This window comes from Trachypithecus francoisi, unplaced genomic scaffold (genome assembly GCF_009764315.1).
Source record: "Trachypithecus francoisi isolate TF-2019V2 unplaced genomic scaffold, Tfra_2.0 Lachesis_group5, whole genome shotgun sequence".
Lineage (NCBI taxonomy): Eukaryota > Metazoa > Chordata > Mammalia > Primates > Cercopithecidae > Trachypithecus > Trachypithecus francoisi.
In genome coordinates, this window is record NW_022681470.1 from 142,764,511 (window position 1) to 142,785,726 (window position 21,216).

The window sequence follows — 21,216 nt, forward strand, 5'->3', positions numbered from 1 at the left end:
TTGAACAGAAATGGTCTGATGCTCCACTTAAAAGATATAGATTGTTAAACTAGATACAAAATTAAAAAAAAAAAAAAAAAGACCTAACCATGTGCTGCCTACAAGAGACCTACCTAACATGTAAAGACACCCACAGGCCCAAAGTAAAGGGATAGAGAAAAAGATATAGGCAACTATATATTTTTACCTCTCTGAGCCCCAATTTTCTCATCCCCACATGAGAAAATCCCTTTCTCACATGGTCTTCCAGTGAGATGGCCCTTAATTAATTAAGTAGGTAAATAATAAAGAGATGGAGTTTCTAGAGATGAATCCAACTTGACAGTTGCAATTGTAGCTTCCCATGGAGTTGACACAGTCAGAATGCTCAGGGCACACCCTGCCGGTAAGACACTCATTGATCTCTGAGAAGCAGTGGAAGAGAGTGAGCAGATAAGAAATTGGGTGCCTAAGTTTAGAAACACATGAAATCATCCCACTGATAGACATCCACCCAAGACCCATCCCTGGGAGTCTGAGAACATTACCAGTACAGGAGAAATTGCCTGGCTTTCCTGGTTTCCAGTTATTTCCAGTGGGAGAAGAGAACCCATGTAAACAGCTGCACTCGTACCTCCCCGACAGGTTTTTGCAGAGTGAATTAGGACCACAGGGCTGGCTTTCAGAACATTCATCAACATCTAGACAGAGAGTTAGAGTTACAAATTTGCTAATACTACATGGAAGACTGTATTTTGCAAAAAAAAAAAAAAATCGTTAAAACAATATCTCCCATTCCATAGGCACTTCCTTCAATGTGACTTCGGTACTTTTTAGATCAAGCAATGGAATGTACGTCCCCATCTTGAATCTGAGCATGCTTGTGACTATGCTGGAAGGACACTAGGTCATAAAAATATCATGTCCTTCCACCTGTTCTCTTGGGATGCTTATCCTTGGAATCCAGCCACCATGTTGTGAGGAAACTCAACCATCCATGACATTTTACAGTGACCAGGAATTTATTTACACGATCAGAGAGAGGAAGGGTGGGGAAGAAGAAAGGAAGGAGGGAAGGAAGGAAGGAAGGAAGGAAGGAAGGAAGGAAGGAAAGAATGGAGGGAGGGAGGGAGGAAGGAAGGAAATAAGTAAGTCAAATTTGTTAGCAACACTAGCTAGTAACGCTGTGACAGGAACAAAACCGTCACATATCAATATTAACCTTGAACAGAAATGGCCTAATGCTCCACTTAAAAGGTATAGATTATTAAACCAGATTTTAAAAAGGGGGGTGGGGGAGTGCCTACGTTCAATACCCAGCCAGCTTTTACTTGATTTTCCTACCAAATGCTGGAGGGTTGAGGGGTTGTGAACTCACCTTTGCATTCCACTCCTGGACCCTTGAAGTGACTTTGTCCATTGCTGGACCGGAATCCTTGTTTGCAAGCACAATAGTAACTGTCCACAGTGCTGGTGCAGGTGGCATGAGATGGGCACATGGTACTGTCTCTACAGTTATTATCTAGGCGGTGTATAAAGAAAAGTTTAGACAAGATTAGAGCATGAGAGTGAGGCTGCAAGGGAGCCCAGCATACAAGGGTGGAGGTGGCTGTTATGGGTTGGACTGTGTTCCTCCCAGAAGATACATTAAAGTCCTAAACCCTGGTACCTGTGAATTTCATCTTATTTAGAAACTGCGTCTTTGTAGACGTAATTAAGATATAAGTTAAGATGAAGTAGTGCTGGAGTAGGGTGGGCCACAGGTGTCTTTATAAGAAGAGAGGAGACACACAGACGTGCACAGGGACAGTGCCATGCAACAGTGGAAACCGGGATCAGAGTGATATGTCTAGAAGCCAAGGAACATCAAGGATTGCCAGTAATAACAAAAGCCTTAAAAAAAGGCATGGAACAGATTCTGCCCTATAGCCTTTGGAGAAAGACTAGCCCTGCCAATACCTATATTTCATACTTCTGGCCTCTAGAACTTGAAGAGAATAAATTTCTGTCATTTTAAGCAGCCCTAGGAAACTTGATGCGGCCACCAATCATATTTAATAATGTACCTCGAAGACCCTAGACCCTTGCTACTCAAAGTAGGGTCTGTGGGTTCTTGGCTATTATGAATAGTAGACTTGGGCTTTGTATCAAAGAAAGATGGGAGTCATGGGAGGATTTAGAGCAGAGTAGGGACACAGCATAAAGTTTTAACATGAGGCTTCTGGCCACTAGTTGGAAGACGAACTATAGAAGATCAGAAAGAAAATGACCAAGGACAGTGTGACTGCACTTGTCCAGGTGAACAATGTCAGTGGATACAACACAGAGGGGAGCAATGGAGGGAATGCAATTCAGATTTTTTTTTAAAGCAACACTAACAAAATTTGCCAACGGATTGGTTGTGAGGAGTGAAAAGAGAGGAACCAACGATAATGTCAACATTGATTGGTAGTATGGAAAAACTGAGATCTAAGTTGCTCCTATAATGTGCCTGGTTTATTTCCCTTCCCTGCATGAGGCCTCAGATGGTCTCTCTCTTCTCATTTCTAGCTTCCTCTTTCATCTGCAGAGGCAACATTTCTCTATGCAGACTTCTGATATTTTATCACTTGTGGTCTCTTAATGCTGTGAGTTTTCCATCATCCTCTTCCTCTAGCCTTCTGCCTCACAACTGAAACCCACCCAAGTCCAGAATAACAACCCAGTCTTGTGGGACTAGGTACCTGTTCAGCTCCCCATCTCATCTCCTGCCCTGTGCCATCAGTCACACTCACCTTCGCTCGGTCCTCCAACTTCTTTCCAACCTCAGGACCTTTGCACCCACTGTTCTGGCCATCAGTCATGCCGTATCCCACCCTGCCCTTTTGCCTGGGTAACATCAATTCATCCATCCTTTAAGTCCACTGGAACATCACTTCCTTGAAAAAGTTTTCCCAACCATCTCAATAAAGCCCTTTTTAAAAAATCCTACAAAGGGACCAGGCACAGTGGCTCATGCCTGTAATCCCAGCACTTTGGAAGGCTGAGGCAGGCAGATCACCTAAGGTCAGGAGTTCAAGACCAGCCTGACCAACATGGTGAAAGCCCATCTCTACTAAAAATACAAAAATTAGCCGGGCGTGGTGGCGGGTGCCTGTAATCCCAGCTACTCAGGAGGCTGAGGCAAGGGAATCGCTTGAACCCAGGAGGTGGAGGTTGCAGTGAGCCAAGATTGTGCCACTGCACTCCCGCCAGGCGAACAAGAGTGAGACTCCATCTCAAAAAAAAAAAAAAAAAAAAAATCTACGAAGCACAGCTCATGTCTTAAAAAAAAAAAAAAATAGAACATAAATAATTTTCAGAAAAAAGTAAGTTGGGATTGTATTCATCTGTTCTTATGCTGCTAATAAAGACCTACCCAAGACTGGGTAATTTATAAAGGAAAGGGGTTTAACTGATTGGCAGTTCAGCTTGGTGGGAGAGACCTCACAATCATAGTGGAAGGTGAAGGAAGAGCAAAGGCATGTCTTACACAGCGGCAGGCAAAAGCGTGTGCAGGGGAACTACCCTTTATCAAACTATCAGATCTCATGAGACTTATTCACGAGATGCTATCACAAGAACAGCATGGGAAAACCTGCCCCCATGATTCAGTTAGCTCCCACTGGGTCCCTTCCCTGACACATGGGGATTCTGGGAGCTACAATTCAAGATGAAATTTAGGTGGGGACACAGCCAAACCATATCAGGATAAATTTAAAGTTTATCATAATGCAGGAAAATAATAGCTCTTTTATCAAATGCAAGCATGGGAGGAAAAAGAAACAAACATACAAAACAGAGTAAAGAAAGGTTTTTAAACCAGCACATTTTTTTTCTGTAGTGTTGTTTACCATACTTTAGATGTGTTCTATGTTACTATACAGATTAAATAAAGCATTGGGTTTATTATCGTCAAAAAAGTGGGTTTGTTAGAATCCTGCCTCTGTTTAAATTCAGTCTTCATTACTAACTTCCAAAGGATAATTTAATTTTTAAAGACCCCCAAAGACAAAGAGGAAGAGGAGGAAAAGGAGGAGAGAAAGGAAGGAGAGGAGGAGGGGGAGGAAGAGGGGGAAGAAAGGGAGGAAAAAGAAGAGGACATTGAGAAATTGCAAAAATGTGGAACCAACCCAAATGCCCATCAATCAACAAGTGGATAAAGAAACAGTAGGCTGGGCATGGTGGCTCACACCTGTAATCCCAGCACTTTGGGAGGCCGAGGCGGGCGGATCTCTTGAGGTCAGGACTTTGAGACCAGCCTGGCCAAGATGGTGAAACCCCCATCTCTACTAAAAATGCAAAAATTAGCCAGGTGTGGAGGCACATGCCTGTAATCCCAGCTACTTGGGAGGCCAAGGCAGGAGAATCACTTGAACCCAGGAGGTGGAGGTTTCAGTGAGCTGAAATCGTGGCATTGCACTTCAGCCTGGGTGATGAAGCAAGACTCCATCTCAACAAAAAAAAAAAAAAAAAAAAAAAGAAAGGAAACTGTGATATATATATATATATATATATCACAGTATATATATCACAGTATATATATATATGACGGAACACTACTCAGCCATAAAAAAGAGTGAATTAATGGCATTTGCAACAACCTGGATGAGACTGAAGACCATTATTCTAAGTGAAATAACTCAGGAATGGAAAACCAAACCTTGTATGTTCTCACTCATAAATGGGCGCTAAAGTATGAGGATGCAAAGGCATAAGAATGACAGAATAGATTCAAGCAATCCAAGGCTTAGGCCTCCCACAGTGCTGGGTTTACAAGCATGAGCCACCATGCCTAGTCTATTCCTTTTTTTATTTACCCACGTTACTTGCCTACATGCTTCCAGATCCTGGCTGAGTTCCAGAGGTATAAAGATTAATACAGCCTCTTCCCCACCCTCCAAGGGCTTTCTGGGATCAATAATAATGATGGCTGTTTTATCAAAGATAACCTTTTTGAAAATGTTTTAATGGAATTTTCTCTTTTCCACGTATATGGATGTGACCACCCCCAACCCATTCTGAGAAAGATTTCATCTCATTTAGGAGAACTGGAGATGTTTTAGCACCAGACACACAATGAGAGCAAAACAGTAATGTTTACTCTTTAATTACCAAATTGGTTGATTGAGTTCTCAGAAAGCAAAGACGTGAATGGGGAAAAAGATATCTTAAAAGTCCCTATAAATATTTCAGGAGCCAGCTGGACACAGTGGCTCATGCCTGTAATCCCAACAATTTGGGAGGCTGAGGTGAGAGGATTGTTTGAGCCCAGAAGTTTGAGACTAGCCTAGGCAACATAGCAAGACCCTATCTCTACCATTTTAAAAAATCAAGAAAATTAGTGGAGTTTGGTGGTGCGTGCCTGTAGTCCCAGCTACTGGGGAAGCTGAGGCGGGAGGATCACTTGAGCCTGGGGGTTCGAGGCAGAAGTCAGCCATGATTGCACCACTGCACTCCAGCCTGGGTGTTCGAGGACTGCAGTATTGAACCCCCAGGCTCAAGCAATCCTCCTGCCTCAGCTTCCCAAGTAGCTGGGACTACAGGCACGCACCACCACACTCGACTAATAATATATAAAATATATTTTATATATTAATCATGTATTATATTATACATTATATATGATTAATATATAATATGTTATATATTATTAATATGTGAATACTATTAATATGTATTTTAATAATACAATACATTATATTAATGTTATATAATATATAAATGATTTATTATTATATAATATATAATATTTTATATATCATATATTGTTATATATTATATAATACATTATATATTATTATATAATATATATTTTATATATAAAATTCTCCTGCCTCAGCCTCCTGAGTAGCTGGGATTACAGGCACGTGCCATCATGCCCACCTAATTTTTGCATTTTTAGTAGAGATGGGAGTTTCAGCATATTGGCCAGGCTGGTCTTGAACTCCTGGCCTCAAGTGATCTGCCTGGCTCGACCTCCCAAAGCGCTGAAATTATAGCGTGAGCCAGTGTGCCCAGCCTACAGGTTCTTTATCCACTTGTTGACTGATGGGCATGTGGGTTGGTTCTACATTTTCACAATTTCTCGATGCCCTCTTCTTTTCCCTCCCTTTCCTCCTCCTCTTCCTCCTCCTCATCCTCTCCTTGCTTTTATTTTATTTATAAAATATATTTTATATATAAACAATTTATAAAACATATATATTATATTAATAAAATATATATAATATATTTTATATATTAATATATTCTATATATTAATATATAACACATGTATTTAACATACATAATATATAGTAGATACATTTTATATATTAAATATACATTTTAATATTAAAAATATACTACATTATATACACACACTATATATATATATATCAGGTGGTTTCCAAAGCTACCTCTTTGAAGTTAAGTTTCACAACATCCCTATTGCTATCTGTATTTCACAGCTTGGGAAACTGAAGTTCAGGGAGGTTACGTGACTTATCTGAGATCACACAGCAATTCTAAGCACAAAGGAAAGATCCTGAAATGAGAATCAGGAGACCTGCATGTTAACCCTTGCTCTGCCACTAACTAGCTCCCAGCAAGCATCTGGATGAGGCTCAGCTTCCTGGGAGATTTCCTGGGGAGAAAACATTCTCCACCCCTTCCGGCATCTGCATTCTCTCTGGCCAACTTACCCTTTGTCATTGGTTTCAGTGTGGGTCCTGTGTGCCTTTCCCAGCTGTGCATAACACAACAGCCTGTGAAGAGAGAACGGAAAAACACCATGAACTACCAAAAGAAAACCTTTTGGGCTCAACCTGCAAAATTGCTCCTGGCTTGGCCCCACAGAAACAGGTTTGAAGAGGCTAGATGACAAACCTAGTTAAGAAACAAACATACACTATTTTGCATAAGCTTAACAATGACCATTCCTGGTTTTCTGCACTTTGCTTTTTCTTTTCATTTTGTCTGTCTTTATCTTATTTTTCTTTTTGATTAAGTAGTTCCAGGCTAAGCACTATGATGCACACCTGTAATCCCAGCACTTTGGGAGGCCAAGGTGGGTAAATTCCTTGAGCCCAGGAGTTCAAGACCAGCCTGGGCAATGTGGCAAAACCCCATCTCTACAAAATACAAAAACTATCTGGGCATAGTGGCACATGCCTATAGCCCCAGCTACTCAGGAGGCTGAGTTGGCAGGATCACTTGAGACCAGCCTGGGCAACACAGTGAGACTTCGTCTCTACAAAATAAATTTTTTTAATTAGCTGGGTGGTGGTGACCCCTTGTAGTCCCAGCTACTCAGGATGCTGAGGTGGGAGGATTGCTTGACCCCAGGAGATTGAGACTGTAGTGAGCCAAGATCATGCCACTGCACTCCAGCCTAGGTGACCTTGTCTCTAAAAAAAAAAAAGTTCCAGTTGATTCTCAAAACTATACATTAAAGCCTGCATTCTCAAAAGGGCTGATATCTCCCCAAAAGGATCCAAACTTGGTTCTCAGGAAGAGATTTTTTTAAGCTTACTCTTTTATAAGATACATATGTATATACAGAAAATACATATATAGATATACAGTGTGTCTATAGTATTAAAATTTCATGACAGGGTAGGGCAGTTCATTTTTCTTTTCTTTTTTTTTTTTTTTTTTTTTTGAGATGGAGTCTCGCTCTGTCGCCAGGCTGGAGTGCAGTGGTGCAATCTAGGCTCACTGCAACCTCCAACTCCCTGGTTCAAGCTCTTCTCCTGCCTCAGCCTCCCGAGTAGCTGGGATTACAGGCACATGCCACCACGCCCAGCTAATTTTTGTATTTTAGTAGAGATAGGGTTTCACTACGTTGGACAGGATGGTCTTGATCTCCTGACCTCATGATCCGCCTGCCTTAGCCTCCTAAACTGCTGGGATTACAAGCGTAAGCCACCGCACCCAGCCCATTTTTTAATGTTTAAAGGCAATGCAGCCCTGCAGCATTTAGGTCTCCTGCACCATCATCATTATCTCCATCATTATCACTGTCATCATCACCATCATCATCTTCATCATCACCATCATCATCATCACCATTATTATTGCCATCATCACCATTATCATCATCACCATCACCATCATCACCATCATCACCATCTTCATGGTCATTATTACACCATCATCACCACCATCATCTTCATTATCCCTATCATCACCATTATCATCATCATCATCATCATCATCACCATAATCATCACCATCTTCATCATCACTATTATCACCACCACCATCATGATCATCACCATCATTATCATCACTATCACCATCACAACTCTTTGCTGATTGGCTTCAGGGCAGAATAAGGAGTGTTAACGGTTAATACCATTGCCAGCACCCCAAAATAACAACTCTACATTCCTACATTTGATGCCCACAGGCCACCTATTTCTTCTAATGTAGCCTGCCGGTCAACAGGTCCCACAGATCCACACTCCCAAATTCTATCTATTATTACTAACAAAAATTCTTCTGCTCATTCATTAATTATTTTAGAGGCAATTCAGCATACTGTTTAGGCATACAACATCTAGACTCAAAATGCTTGGGTTTAAAAATCTGGCTTCACCAATAAATGATTGTGTGGCCTTGAGGAAGTTATTTAATCTCTTTGTGCCTCAGTTTCCTCCTTGTTAAAACAAGGGATTCAGATCCACTGTACAACAGCAGAGGAAACCCATACTTGCTACTTAGAATATGTCCCCAATATCCTCCATTCTTAAATGTGATCCAATGACCAAAATACACAAGACATAGAAGAAAAACCAGAAACATGGAAGATAAACAAGGTTGAGACAAACTGACACCTGAAGAAAGAGAAATAAGAGCACAGGAAGGGTCTATCTCATTGTTCAGGACTCAGCTCGAATTGCCCCTCCTCAACCCCAGACTTCTCCCTTCAACATAACCCCAACCACATTCTGTAACAACTTCTTTCATAGCATTTATCACTACCTGAAATTCCTATGTTTACTTATCATTTGGGGCAACATAGTGTAGTGGAAAAGCTTACAGACTCTGCAGTCAGACTGCCTGGCTTGAAATCCAGCCTCTAGCCCTTATTGACTAAGTGGCCTTGTGAAAATTATTTTATCTCCTTTGCCTCAGTTTTCTCATTTGCAAAATAGGACTAATAATGACCCAATGTCATAGAAATGTTGTGACAATTGGATACATTCTATGTTTAAAGAAGTTACAGCAGTGCTAAGTGGGCTATGATCGTTTGTGCCTTCTTTCCCATCTGCTCCTACCCACTAGAATATCAGCCTCAAGAGTGCAGGAACTTTGTCTTTTTTTCTCACTGCTATATCCTCTAGTGCCTAGAACAGCTCCTAATACACAGGACATGCTCAGGAAACACAGGTCAAATGAATGACTATTGAGAAAAATCTAATGTGACAGATGGACTTCCCTGGGCAATGGAATTTTGTCAAAGGTTCCCCGAATGAAGGTGTTTGCAGCATCCAGCCTGGACTTATGATCTCTTGGCTGGACCATCCATGGCCCTCCCATTTCCCCTGAAGCCTATTTCCAACCCAGGCCTCCTCTAGCCCCCCATTCAACCTCACACTCACCCCAGAAGAGGAGCAGGTTGAAGCCACGCATTATGCTGTGGTTCTGTCATTCAAAGAGAAGAAGCTTTTCTATACCCTGGGTTTTTGGTAACCAGAAGGTGTGGGAAGAGGGGAAGGCGGAGTCAGAGTTGCTCAATGCTGCCCAGTCATCACAGACCTTTTTGCTGAGTTGCAGACAGCCTAGAAAATCCTAATTTCCCCCCTTTCTCTGCAATAAAGAGAAGTTAATCTGCCTAATGCGTACCATTCTCTCTCTCTCCTTCCCACCATCTCTCCCTTTTTCTTTCCCATCAACATCTATCTCCCATCTCTCAACACCTTCTTTTATTGCACCCAATAAAGGAGCTTCCACTTCCTGCCTCCAGTGAAGCAAATCTCAGCCTTTAGGATCTCTTCCCAGTCTCCCATATAACAGCCATCACAACTATCACGTACCAGGCACTGTGCTAGGCACATTGACAACAAAGTGTAATTTCACTATCATGTCAACCTCGTAAAGTAGGAATTCCCCTCCCTCCCTCCATTCACCAACAAAATGGAAACTGAGACTTGTAGAGAAGTTATAACTTGTCCAAGATCTCTCAAACCTGAGATTTGAACCCAGGACCCTCTGACTCCAGAGTCAAGAGCTTTAACTATGTTATTTTTCTTCAGATCTCAACTCTGTCTAACCACTATACAGCAACACTTCCACCCCATTCCCCGCTTCCTAACTCTCTCTGGTAACATCTTAGGGTCTCATAAGAGCAGACCCTCAGACAAGAATTCTAGCAAAAGTAGTTTATCAAGAAGGTGACCCCAGAAAACGCCAGCTGGGGAAGGAGAAAGTGAAACAGGAAAGGCAAAGAGCCAATACTGGGTGTGTCTTCAAACAAGTTACATGGTGAGAAAGTGGAACTTAACCTTCCCAGGTACATCTGGGAAGTGGCATGGAACATACTCTTCAGTTATTCCAACCGAGGGGTGAGGGAGCTGAGGTATTTATATCCCACCTACTGTCAGTCATGGGTTGACTTGAGGCTTGCTCCTAGGGGGTGTCAACCCCTTGAAACTTCACGCCTGGCCTCCAAGCAGATAGAATGTGGTGCAGTTGATATAATCCCACTGATAACACTGATAACACTGAAGTAGTATCATCCATCTGGGGTAAAACCCAAGGTTGATTGCCTCACACCAAGGAAATAAAAAATGCAGACACGGGCAGGCGCCATGGCTCACACCTGTAATCCCAGCACTTTGGGAGGCTAAGGAGGATGGATCATGAGGTCAGGAGTTCAAGACCAGCCTGGCCAAGATGGTGAAATCCCGTTTCTACTAAAAATACAAAAAATTAGCCAGCGGGCGTGGTGTTAAGTGCCTGTAATCCCAGCTACCCCGGAGGCTGAGGCAGAGAATTGCTTGAACCCAGGAGGCGGAGGCTACAGTGAGCCGAGATCGTGCCACTGCACTCCAGCCTGGGCAACAGAGTGAGACTCCGTCTCAAAATAAAATAAAATAAAATAAAATAAAATAATGCAGACACACAAAAAATGAGTTTTAGGCAAAGGTTTAGGCTGGGCACAGTGGCTCATGCCTGTAATCCCAGCACTTTGGGAGGCCAAGACGGGTGGATCACCTAAGATCAGGAGTTCAAAACCAGCCTGGGCAACATGGTAAAACCCCGTCTCTACGAAAAATACAAAAATTAGCCGGGCGTGGTGGCGCATGTCTGTAATTCCAGATGCTCAGGAGGCTGAGGCAAGAGAATCGCTTGAACCCGGGAGGCAGAGGTTGCAATAAGCCGAGATCACGCTATTGCACTCCAGCCTGGGTGACAGAGTGAGACTCCATCTCAAAAAAAAAAGAAAGTCTGCCAATGGATATTTGGGTCTCTGAGACCTATGAGAAACACCAGCTCCAATTTGTTGGCTTCTGAGTCTTGGTTTATTTTGACTTTTCATGTCCCCTAGTTAGTATGTGAGGTCTATGTGCTCTTTTTTTCTTTTCCTTTTTTGGGCTGGGCACAGTGGCTCACGCCTGTAATCCCAGCACTTTCGGAGGCCGAGGCGGGTGGGTCACGAAGTCAGGAGTTTGGATCAGCCTGGTCAACATGGTAAAATCCCGTCTCTACTAAAAACACGAAAATTAGCTGGGCGTGGTGGTGGGTGCCTGTAATCCCAGCTACACGGAGGCTGAGGCAGGAGAATTGCTTAAACCTGGGAGGCAGAGGTTGCAGTGAGCCTAGACTGTGCCACTGCACTCAAGCCTGGGCGACAGAGCAAGACTCTGTCTCAAAAAAAAAAAAGAAAAGAAAAAACATTCTTTTTTGAATTGACAAATTAAATTGTATATATTTAGGGTGTACAACATGATGTTCTGAGATATGTGTATGTGGTGGAATGACTAAATCGAGGCAATAAACCTATCCGTTCCTTTGCATGCACGTCATTTTTTTTGTGGTAAGAATAGTTACATCTACCCTCTTAGCAATTTTCAAGGATATGCTACATTGTTCATTGTTATTAACTACAGTCACCATGTTGTACAATAGATCTCTTGAACATATGCCACTTGTTCAACGAAACTTTGTATTCTTTGACCAATGTCTCCCCACCCATAGCTTCTCCATCTGCTCCTGATCATAGGATGCTGAGTGTGGAGTCTCAGCATCTTATGAGGTCTCAGAGGACAAGTATCTCAGAGGTCTCAGATACCCAAATATCCAACTGGGGACTCACAAAGATTGTAAAGAAAAGGGATTGCCTGGAAAAGTGTCTGCTCTGCAGAGACCACAGATGTAGCTCTCCCCTCCCACCTCCCATCCCCTGGTGATATTGGGGATATTACCAATATTACCCTTCTCCTCCCCCCATAACTCCCTTTCAGGTAATGTTATCTACTAGAAGCGACTGCCAGAAGCTTGCACTTTCTCCTATAATCCTTGTTCAATGTATCCAGGAGTGTGGACTCTAGAGGCAGGTTCACCAGTGTGGTGGTTTTAACATATGTCCACCAATTCTTTAATATCTTCAGATGGTAAAGACTAATCCCCCTCTCCTTGAACATAGACTTAGTGACTTGCTTCTCTCTCTCTCTCTCTCTTTCTTTAAGACAGAATCTTGCTCTGTTGCCCAGGCTGGAGTACAGTGGCGTGATCATAGCTCATTGCAGCCTCCAAGTCCTGGGCTCAAGTGATCCTCCAACATGAGCCTCCCAAGTAGCTGGGACGACAAGCATGTGCCACCACACCCAGCTGACTTTTTGTTTGTTTGTTTGTTTGCAGAGACAGGATCTTGCTATGTTGCCCAGGTTGGTCTTGAACTCCTGGGTCCAAGTGGTCTTCCTGCCTCAGCCTCCCAAAGTGCTGGGATTACAGGCATGAGACACTATGCCCAGTGTGACTTGCTTCTATTGATCAGAAAAAGGAGCATGTGACAGTTTGTGACTAGGTCATACGTGCCATCGTGGCATCCTCGTTGCTCTCTCTTTCCAGGATCATGCACTGGGGAGAAGCCAGTCGCCATGTCATAAGGAGATTCAAGCAGCGCTGTGGAGGAACTGAGCCTCCCACCAACAGTCATGGGTGAGTTGCCCTGGAAGCAAAGCTTCCCACCCCAGTTGAACTTTCAGATGAGCCAGCCCTGGTCAATGGCTTGACTATAACCTCATGCGACAGCTGGAGCTGGAATTATTCAGCTCAGTCACCCCCAGACTCCTGACCCTCAGAAACTGTAAGAGACTAAGAGTTCCCTATTTTAAGCTGCCAAGTTTTTACATCATTTGATACACAGCAAGAGATAACCAATACACATAAGAAGCAGTTTTCACCATTAATAAAATGAGGGTAATAATGTATCTAACTAGGGCCAGGCACGGTGGCTCACGCCTGTAATCCCAGCAGTTTGAGAGGCCAAAGCAGGCAGATCATGAGGTCAGGAGATCAAGACCAGCCTGGTTAACATGGTAAAACCCCATCTCCACTAAAAATACAAAAAAATTAGGCAGGCATGGGGGCACACGCCTGTAGTGTCCCAGCTACTCGGGAGACTGAGGCAGGAGAATCACTTGAACCTGGGAGGCAGAGGTTGCAGTGAGCAGAGATGATGCTACTGCACTCCAGCCTGGGCAACAGAGCAAGAATCTGTCTCAAAAATAAATAAATAAATAAATAAATAAATAAATAAATAAATAAACAAAGTGTCTAGCTTCACAGGGTTTGAGGGTTAAGGTGATACAATAATAAAACCTTGCCTGGCACAGATTAAATGCTTAAATACTATTAGTTATTATTGCCATGATTATTATTGCACCATGCTAAATGGTCACAGCTACTCATAGAAAAAATCCTGATACCAGCAAAACTTGAATTGGAGAAGCCAGCAAATTTCATATCAGACAGAACCTTATAATGTGGGTGAAAGAGTTTAGGCTTTACCCTCGGGGCCATAAAAGGGGGTTCAGCAAGGGAGCCACAGGCTCAGGTTGGAATTTTACGCCTGTGTTTTGTAGGTGGGTATTGGACAGGATGGGTTCACAGATGGACAGATAGGGAGGAGGCTGGGGATACAGCCAGGAGAGAGAGAAGAGAGCAGTGGCCTGGTCTGGGGCGGGGGCTGTAGTGATGGAGAAGAATTTAGGAGACAGGAACAACCAAATTTGAGGACTGTCTCGATGTAGCAGGGGAGTTTGAGACGGAAGAAGGAGTTGACATTTGCAGGCTGGGCTAAAGAGTTGAAGGTTTTGCAAGCAAGCCCAGATCCCTCCTGGGGATGGGCATGGGATGAGGTTGGCCACGGACCCGGCAGATTGGGGAAACATAGATTAAGTATACGATTGATCCAGAGGTCAGAGTCCTCTTGAGTCTTATGGGACTGAAACCAAGATACCAGCAGGGCTGCGCTCCTTCCCGAGGTTCCAGGGCAGAATCCATTCCTTGTCTTTTCCGGCTTCTGGAGGCAACCCGCATGCCCTGGCTCACGGTTCCTTCCTTCCCATGCAAAGCCAGCAGCTTCAAATGTCTCTGGCATACTCTAAATCTCTCGTTCTTGCTCTCTCTCACTTTCCCTCCCTCTTGCTCTCTCATTCTCTCTCTCGCTCTCCCTCTCTCTTTTTCTCTGTCTCTCTCTCTCTCTAGTTCTCTCTCTAGCTTATTCTCTCACTTTTCCCTCCCTCTTGCTCTTTCATTCTCTCTTTTTTTCTTCTTTTTTTTTTTTTTTTGAGACAGAGTCTCACTCTGTCACCCAGGCTGGAGTGCAGTGGTACAATCTCGGCTCACTGCAACCTCCTCCTGTCGGGTTCAAGCAATTCTCCTGCCTCAGCCTCCCCAGTATAGCTGGGATTACAGGCATCTGCCACCATGCCTGGCTAACTTTTGTATTTTTAGAAGAGATGGGGTTTCATTCACCATATTGGCCAGGCCGACCTCGATCTTCTGACCTCAGGTGATCCGCCGGCCTCAGCCTCCCAAAGTGCTGGGATTACAGGTGTGAGCCACCACACCCGGCCCAGTGTCTCTGTCTTGTTCTCTCTTGTTGCTCTTGTTCTCTCTCTCTCTCTCTCTCTGTATATCTCTATCTCACCATCTCTATCTTTCCATCTCTCTCTCTCTAATCCTCCCATCTCCTTCTCATAAGAATTCTCGTAATGACATTGGGCGGAGGTTGCAGTGAGCCGAGATCGTGCCATTGCACTCCAGCCTGGGCAGCAGAGTAAGACTCTGTCCCCCAGCTCCTCCAAAAAAAATATAGTCCTTAACTGAATCCCATCTGCAAAAGTCCCTTTTGTCATAGAAGGGAACATATCCATGGGTTTTAGGTATTAGGCTGTGGATGCCTCGTGGAGGGAGAGGAGATCCCTTTATCCCACCTACCACAGGTGGGGTCTCGGGTCCTGGTGAGAAACTGAAGACCCAAGACTCCAGACACCCTTCAAACCCGCAGAGGTGACCGAGGTTATAGAGACCGTCCTGCAGCGGCCCTGCAAGTTGCAGGTGGGGGTGTGAGAACGAGAAGAGGAAGGATGTGGAAGAGGAAATCAACAATTCTGGCCAAGCAGCTTACAAAGTCTAACCCCTAATGACTTCCCTAGCAAAGGGGAATACAAGGGACTCTCAAGATTGAAGAAATAAGCCTTGGGAGTTGCAGGAACATCACTTACTGTCACACAGAGTGCAGGGAAGGGACGGGGAAGCTGGGGAATCCCTGCCTAACCTGTCCATGCCCTGCTTAGAGTCTAAACCCTTCCCTGGCTCCCTATTGCCCTCAGGATGAAGTTCAGGCTTATTAATACGGCACTCAAGGCTCTACTTAGTCTGACTCTGGTCTCCCCCTAAAGCTCTAGTGATGAGCTAGACACAGTGGCTCGTGCCTGTCATCCCACCCCTTTGGGAAATCAAGGTGGGAGGATCACTTGAGCCCAGGAGTTCAAGGTCAGCCTGGGTAACATACTGAGATCCTGTCTCTACAGAAAAAAAATTTTTTTTTAATTAGCTGGGCATAGTGGCTGGTGCACACCTGTGGTCCCAGCTACTCAAGAGGCTGAGGTGGGAGGATCATTTGAGTCCAGGAGTTCAAGGCCAGCTTGAGCAACGTGGCGAAATCCCATCTCTGCAAAAGAAAATTTTTAATAAGCCAGGCACAGTGGTGCATGCCTGTAGTCCCAGCTACTCGGGAGGATTGCTTGAGCCCAGGAGGTCAAGGTTCCAGTGAGCCGTGATGGCACCTCTACACTCCAGCCTGGGCAACAGAGTGAGACCCTGTCTCAAAACAACAACAACAACAAAAAGCCCCCCAGTGATTATAAAATACTTGAAGCCCCTGTTGTGGGTGCAGTCAACGCTGTGCCCGCTGGCCTTTCCCAGATTGGTGCACCCATCCCGGGGCTGCTGTGAGTGAGTGCTGCCTACAGTAGCTCATAGCTCACAGCTTTCCCCTTCTCCTCAGCTGAGCAACTGTGCAAACTCTCAGACCCAGCCCACAGCCATGACGGATGGTTACAGAAGTGCAGAATGCCAGCCTCATGCCCCCAGGGTGAGATCAACCTGGTGGCGCCAGTCACACTCCAGGGCTCCCCCTGGGATCTGGCTAAGGCTGGACTCCAGCTGAGACCACTTCCTTGCTTAGTTCTTTCCCTTGCTCTGTCCTGATCTTCTCCCTCAAAAACACCTGTGCACAAGAAACCTCACAGCAAGTTCTACTTCAAACTCTCTCTCTTTTTTTTTTTTGAGACAGGGTCTTGCTGTGTTGCCCAGGCTGGAGTGCAATGGCTCAATCACAGCTCACTGCAGCCTCAACTGCCTGAGTTCAAGCAATCCTCCCACCTCAGCCTCCTAAGTAGCTGAGATCACAGGCGTACACTACCATACCCTTTTTTTAGAGATGAGCTCTTGCTTTATTGCCCAGGCTGGTTTCAAACTCCTGGGCTCAAATGATCCTCTTGCCTCAGCCTCCCGAAGTGTTGGGATTACAGGCATGAGCCACCACACCCAGTTCTCTCTTGATGCCAAGTCTGAAATGCACATTCACCCCAATCTTATGCAACCTGTCTGCATAAATATCACCTCCTCCAGGAAGTCTTCCTTGACTTCCACTTGAGAGTGAGGCACCTCCTCCATCCTCCCCCACATCACTATAGTCGGTATTATCTATGCTTGCTTGAATGTCTGTTTCCCTCAAAAGACTGAGCATTTTCTCAGGGCAGGGAAATAATTTCACTGGCTGTTGTATCCTAGAAAGTAAAGAAACAAATGAGGAAAAAAAAGGGAAGAGAAATGGATGAATCTACTGACTTTTGCATCCCTACCCCGCTGCCCCAGAAAGAAGACCACGATTCTTGAGGGGGTGAGAAGTGAACAGCAGCTGCGCTTTTGCTGGAGAAAAGAATCAGGGTTTCTAAGAGGGAGGTGGATGCAAAGACCTCATCATCCTCCAAAGACTTCGTGGTTTATCTATGACTCCTAAGGCTCTTTCTTTAAAGGTAGGGGTGGTTTATCAGGAATCCCCAAAACTCCTCTCCCCAAACTCAATGATTCTCTAAGAAGACTCAGCATACAGTCATGCTAATGGCTACGATTTATGACAGTGAAAGGATACAGGGCAAAAATAAGAGGGAGCCCGGCATGATGGCTCACGTCTGTAATCCCAGTACTTTGGGAGGCCGAGGTAGGTGGATCGCTTGAGGTCAGCAATTCAAGACTAGCCTGACCAACATGGAGAAATCCCATCTCTACTAAAAATACAAAAATTACTACAAGTCTGTAGTTCCAGCTACTTGGGAGGCTGAGGTAGGAGGATCGCTTGAGCCCAGGAGTTCGAGGCTACCATGAGCCGTGATTGCGCCCCTGCACTCCAGCCTGAGTGACAGAGGAAGACCTCCATCCCTAAAAAAACAAAAAAAAATTGAGAAGCCATTCTGACGGTCCCACTTCTAGGTCACTACCCAGATGAAAAGAAATCATTTTCTCAAAAAGGTACCATACTTGTAGGTTTATTACAGCACTCTTCACAAGAGCAAAGATATGGAATCAGTTCAAGTGTCTATCTACAGAGAACTGGGTAAAGAAAACGTGGTGTATATGTACTGGGTCTGTCCCACAAACCCTGGCTGACGGGATAAAATGAGTACTCAGACACAGGTATGCAGTGTAAGAGCAGTTAGGTGACTGCCCGGCTCTAGCAGCCAGAGAGCAGCCCTGAGAAGTTGGAGCTGCTTGCATTTATTCAGTGTGGGCACAATGCCGAAAACATGGAGCACACACAACCCGCAGGTAATGAACATGTATACTTCCCCTTTTAGGGAACATCACATATGCAGATGATCAAAGGTCAGTTCCTGGTCAACACAAGTAAACAGGCCTGCTTAAGATAAATTTGCCCACATTCCCTTGTGCCTACTCCTTGCCCTCTGCCTCAGGGTTATAGAACAGTTGCCTTCAGCTATTCTTCCCCCGGGGCTCTGAAGAATCTCCCGATCTTTTAGAAGGTTTGAGTCCTTTCCATATAGTTTTTCCTACCACTCTGACCGAACCCCACATATATGAACCGTGAAATACTACTCAGCCATAAAAAAAGAATGAGATCTTGTCTTTTGCAACACTTGGATGGAACTGAAGGCCCACTATCTTAAGTAAAACGACTCAGAAACAGAAAGCCAAATACCACATACTCTCACTTACAAATAGGAGCTCAATAATGCGTGCACATGGACGTAGAGTGTGGAATAATAGACACTGGGGACTTGGAAGGGTGGAAGGGGAGTGAGGGATGAGAAATTACTTAGTGGGTGCAATATACATGGCTCAGGTGATGGCTACACTAAAAGCCCAGACTTCACCACTAAGCAGTACATCCATGTACCAAAACTGGCCTTGTACCCCACACATTATGCAAATTTTTGAAAAAAGAAAAGAAGCCAGACACAAAGAGGGAATAAACTAAAAGGATCTTGTATTATTCAAGGTTCCCCAGAGAAACAAAACTAAGTGGAGAGACAGAGAGACAGAAAGAGAGACAGAGAGGGGGAGACAGAAAGTCAGAGAAAGAGAGTGATTTTAAGGAATTGGCTCATGGGATTGTAGAGGTTACAAGTCCAAATTCCCTAGGGCAGTCTGACAGGCTGCAGATTCAGGTAAGAGGTGATACTGCAGTCTTGAGCCCAAAGGCTTAAAGCACAGGCAGAATTTCTTTCTTTTTTTAAAATTTATTTTATCCATTTTTTGAGACAAAGTCTCACTCTGTCACCAAGGCTGTAGTGCAATGGCATGATCTTGGCTCACTGCAACCTCTGCCTCCTGGGTTCAAGCAATTCTCCCATCTCAGCCTCCCGAGTAGCTGGGATTACAAGCATGCGCCACCACGCCTGGCTAACTTTTATATTTTTAGTAGAGACTAAAAATGGGGTTTCACCGTGTTGGCCAGGCTGCTCTCGAACTCCTGACCTCAGGTGATCCACCCGCCTTGGCCTCCCAAGGTGCTGGGATTACAGGTGTGAGCCACTGCATCCAGCCTTGTTTCTTTTTAAACATATTTTTAAATTTGTATTTTTAGTTCTGGGGTACATGTGCAGGATGTGCAGGTTTGTTACACAGGTAGACACGTGCCATGGTGGTTTGCTGCACCTATCATCCTGTCACCTAGGTATTAAGCCCAGCCTGTGTTAGCTGTTTATCCTAATACTCTCCCTCTCCCAACCCCACTCCCTGACAGGCCCCAGTGTATGTTGTTCCCCTTCCTGTGTCCCTATGTTCTCATTTTTCAGCTCCCACTCTAAGTGAGAACATGTGGTATTTGGTTTTCTGTTCTTGCATCAGTTTGCTGAGGATAATGGCTTCCAGCTTCATCCACATCCCTGCAAAGGACACTATCTCATTCCTATTTATGGCTGCATAGTATTCCATGGTGTATATGTACCATATTTTTTTAATCCAGTCTATCATTGATGGGCATTTGGGTAGATTCCATGTCCTTGCTATCGTGAGTAGTGCTGCAGTGAACGTAGGCATACATGTATCTTTGTAAGAGCATGATTTATATTCCTTTGGGTATATTTGCAGTAATGGGATTGCTGGGTCAAATGGTATTTCCGGTTCTAGATCTTTGAGGAATCGCCACACCATCTTCCATGATGGCTGAACTAACGTACTTTCCCACCAACAGTGTAAAAGCATTCCTATTTCTCTGCAGCCTCACCAGCATCTATTGTTTCTTGACTTTTTAATAGTGGTCATTCTGACTGGCATGAGATGGTATCTCACTGTGGTTTCAATTTGCATTTCTCTAATGATCATTGATGTTGAGCTTTTCTTCATATGTTTGTTGACTGCATGAATGTCTTCTTTTGAGAAGTGTCTGTTCATGTCCTTTGCCCACTTTTCAATGGCATTGTTTGTTTTTTTCTTGTAAATTTGTTTGAGTTCCTTGTAGATTCTGGGTATTCGACCTTTGTCAGATGAATAAATTGCAAAGATTTTCTCCCACTCTGTAGGTTGCCTGTTCACTTGTTTCTTGTTTGTTTGTTGCTTTTGGTTTTGTTTTTGTTTGTTTGTTTTTTTTTGAGACGGAGTCTCGCTCTGTTGCCCAGGCTGGAGTGCAGTGGTACAATCTCGGCGCACTGCAGCCTCAGCCTCCTGGGCTCAAGTGATCCTCCCACCTCAGCCACCCGAGTAGCTAGAACTACAGGCATGTGCCATCATGCCCAGTTAATTTTTTGTTTGTTTGAGATGGAGTCTTGCTCTGTCACCCAGGCTAGAGTGCAGTGGCATAATCTCGGCTCACTGCAACCTCCGCCTCCCAGGTTCAAGCAATTCTCCTGCCTCAGCCTCCCACGTAGTTGGGACTACAGGTGCCCGCCACCACGCCCAGCTAGTTTTTGTATTTTTAGTAAAGACAGGGTTTCACCATGTTGGGCAGGCTGGTCTCGAACTCCTGACCTCATGATCCACTCTCCTCAGCCTCCCAAAGTGCTGGGATTACAAGTGTGAGTCACCAGGCCTGGCCATTGCCTGTTCACTCTGATGACAGTTTCTTTTGCTGTGCAGGAGCTCTTTAGTTTAATTAGATCCCATTGGTCAATTTTTGCTTTCGTTGCAATTCACAGGCAGAATTTCTATATCTCTATGTTAAAGTTTGAAGTCAGAATTCCTTCTTCTTCGGGA

General features: G+C 44.4%; 1 protein-coding gene across 3 annotated transcripts in view; it reads right to left on the reverse strand.

The window, feature by feature from the left end:
• The window catches only part of ADGRE1 (adhesion G protein-coupled receptor E1), a 56,688-nt gene extending 46,976 nt beyond the window's left edge, over positions 1–9,712 (reverse strand). For 2 of the 3 annotated variants that reach the window (XM_033195157.1, XM_033195156.1), the window contains exons 1-4: positions 9,588–9,711; positions 6,684–6,746; positions 1,358–1,501; positions 528–680 (exon numbers count right to left, since the gene is read on the reverse strand). In XM_033195157.1, the coding sequence (XP_033051048.1) occupies positions 528–680; positions 1,358–1,501; positions 6,684–6,746; positions 9,588–9,618 (391 nt within the window). In that variant the 5' untranslated portion in view covers positions 9,619–9,711. Of the gene's footprint in view, positions 1–527; positions 681–1,357; positions 1,502–6,683; positions 6,747–9,587 lie in introns of all 3 variants that reach the window. The other variant, XM_033195158.1, reaches the window with a different exon arrangement.
• Between the last annotated feature and the right edge of the window lie 11,504 nt (positions 9,713–21,216).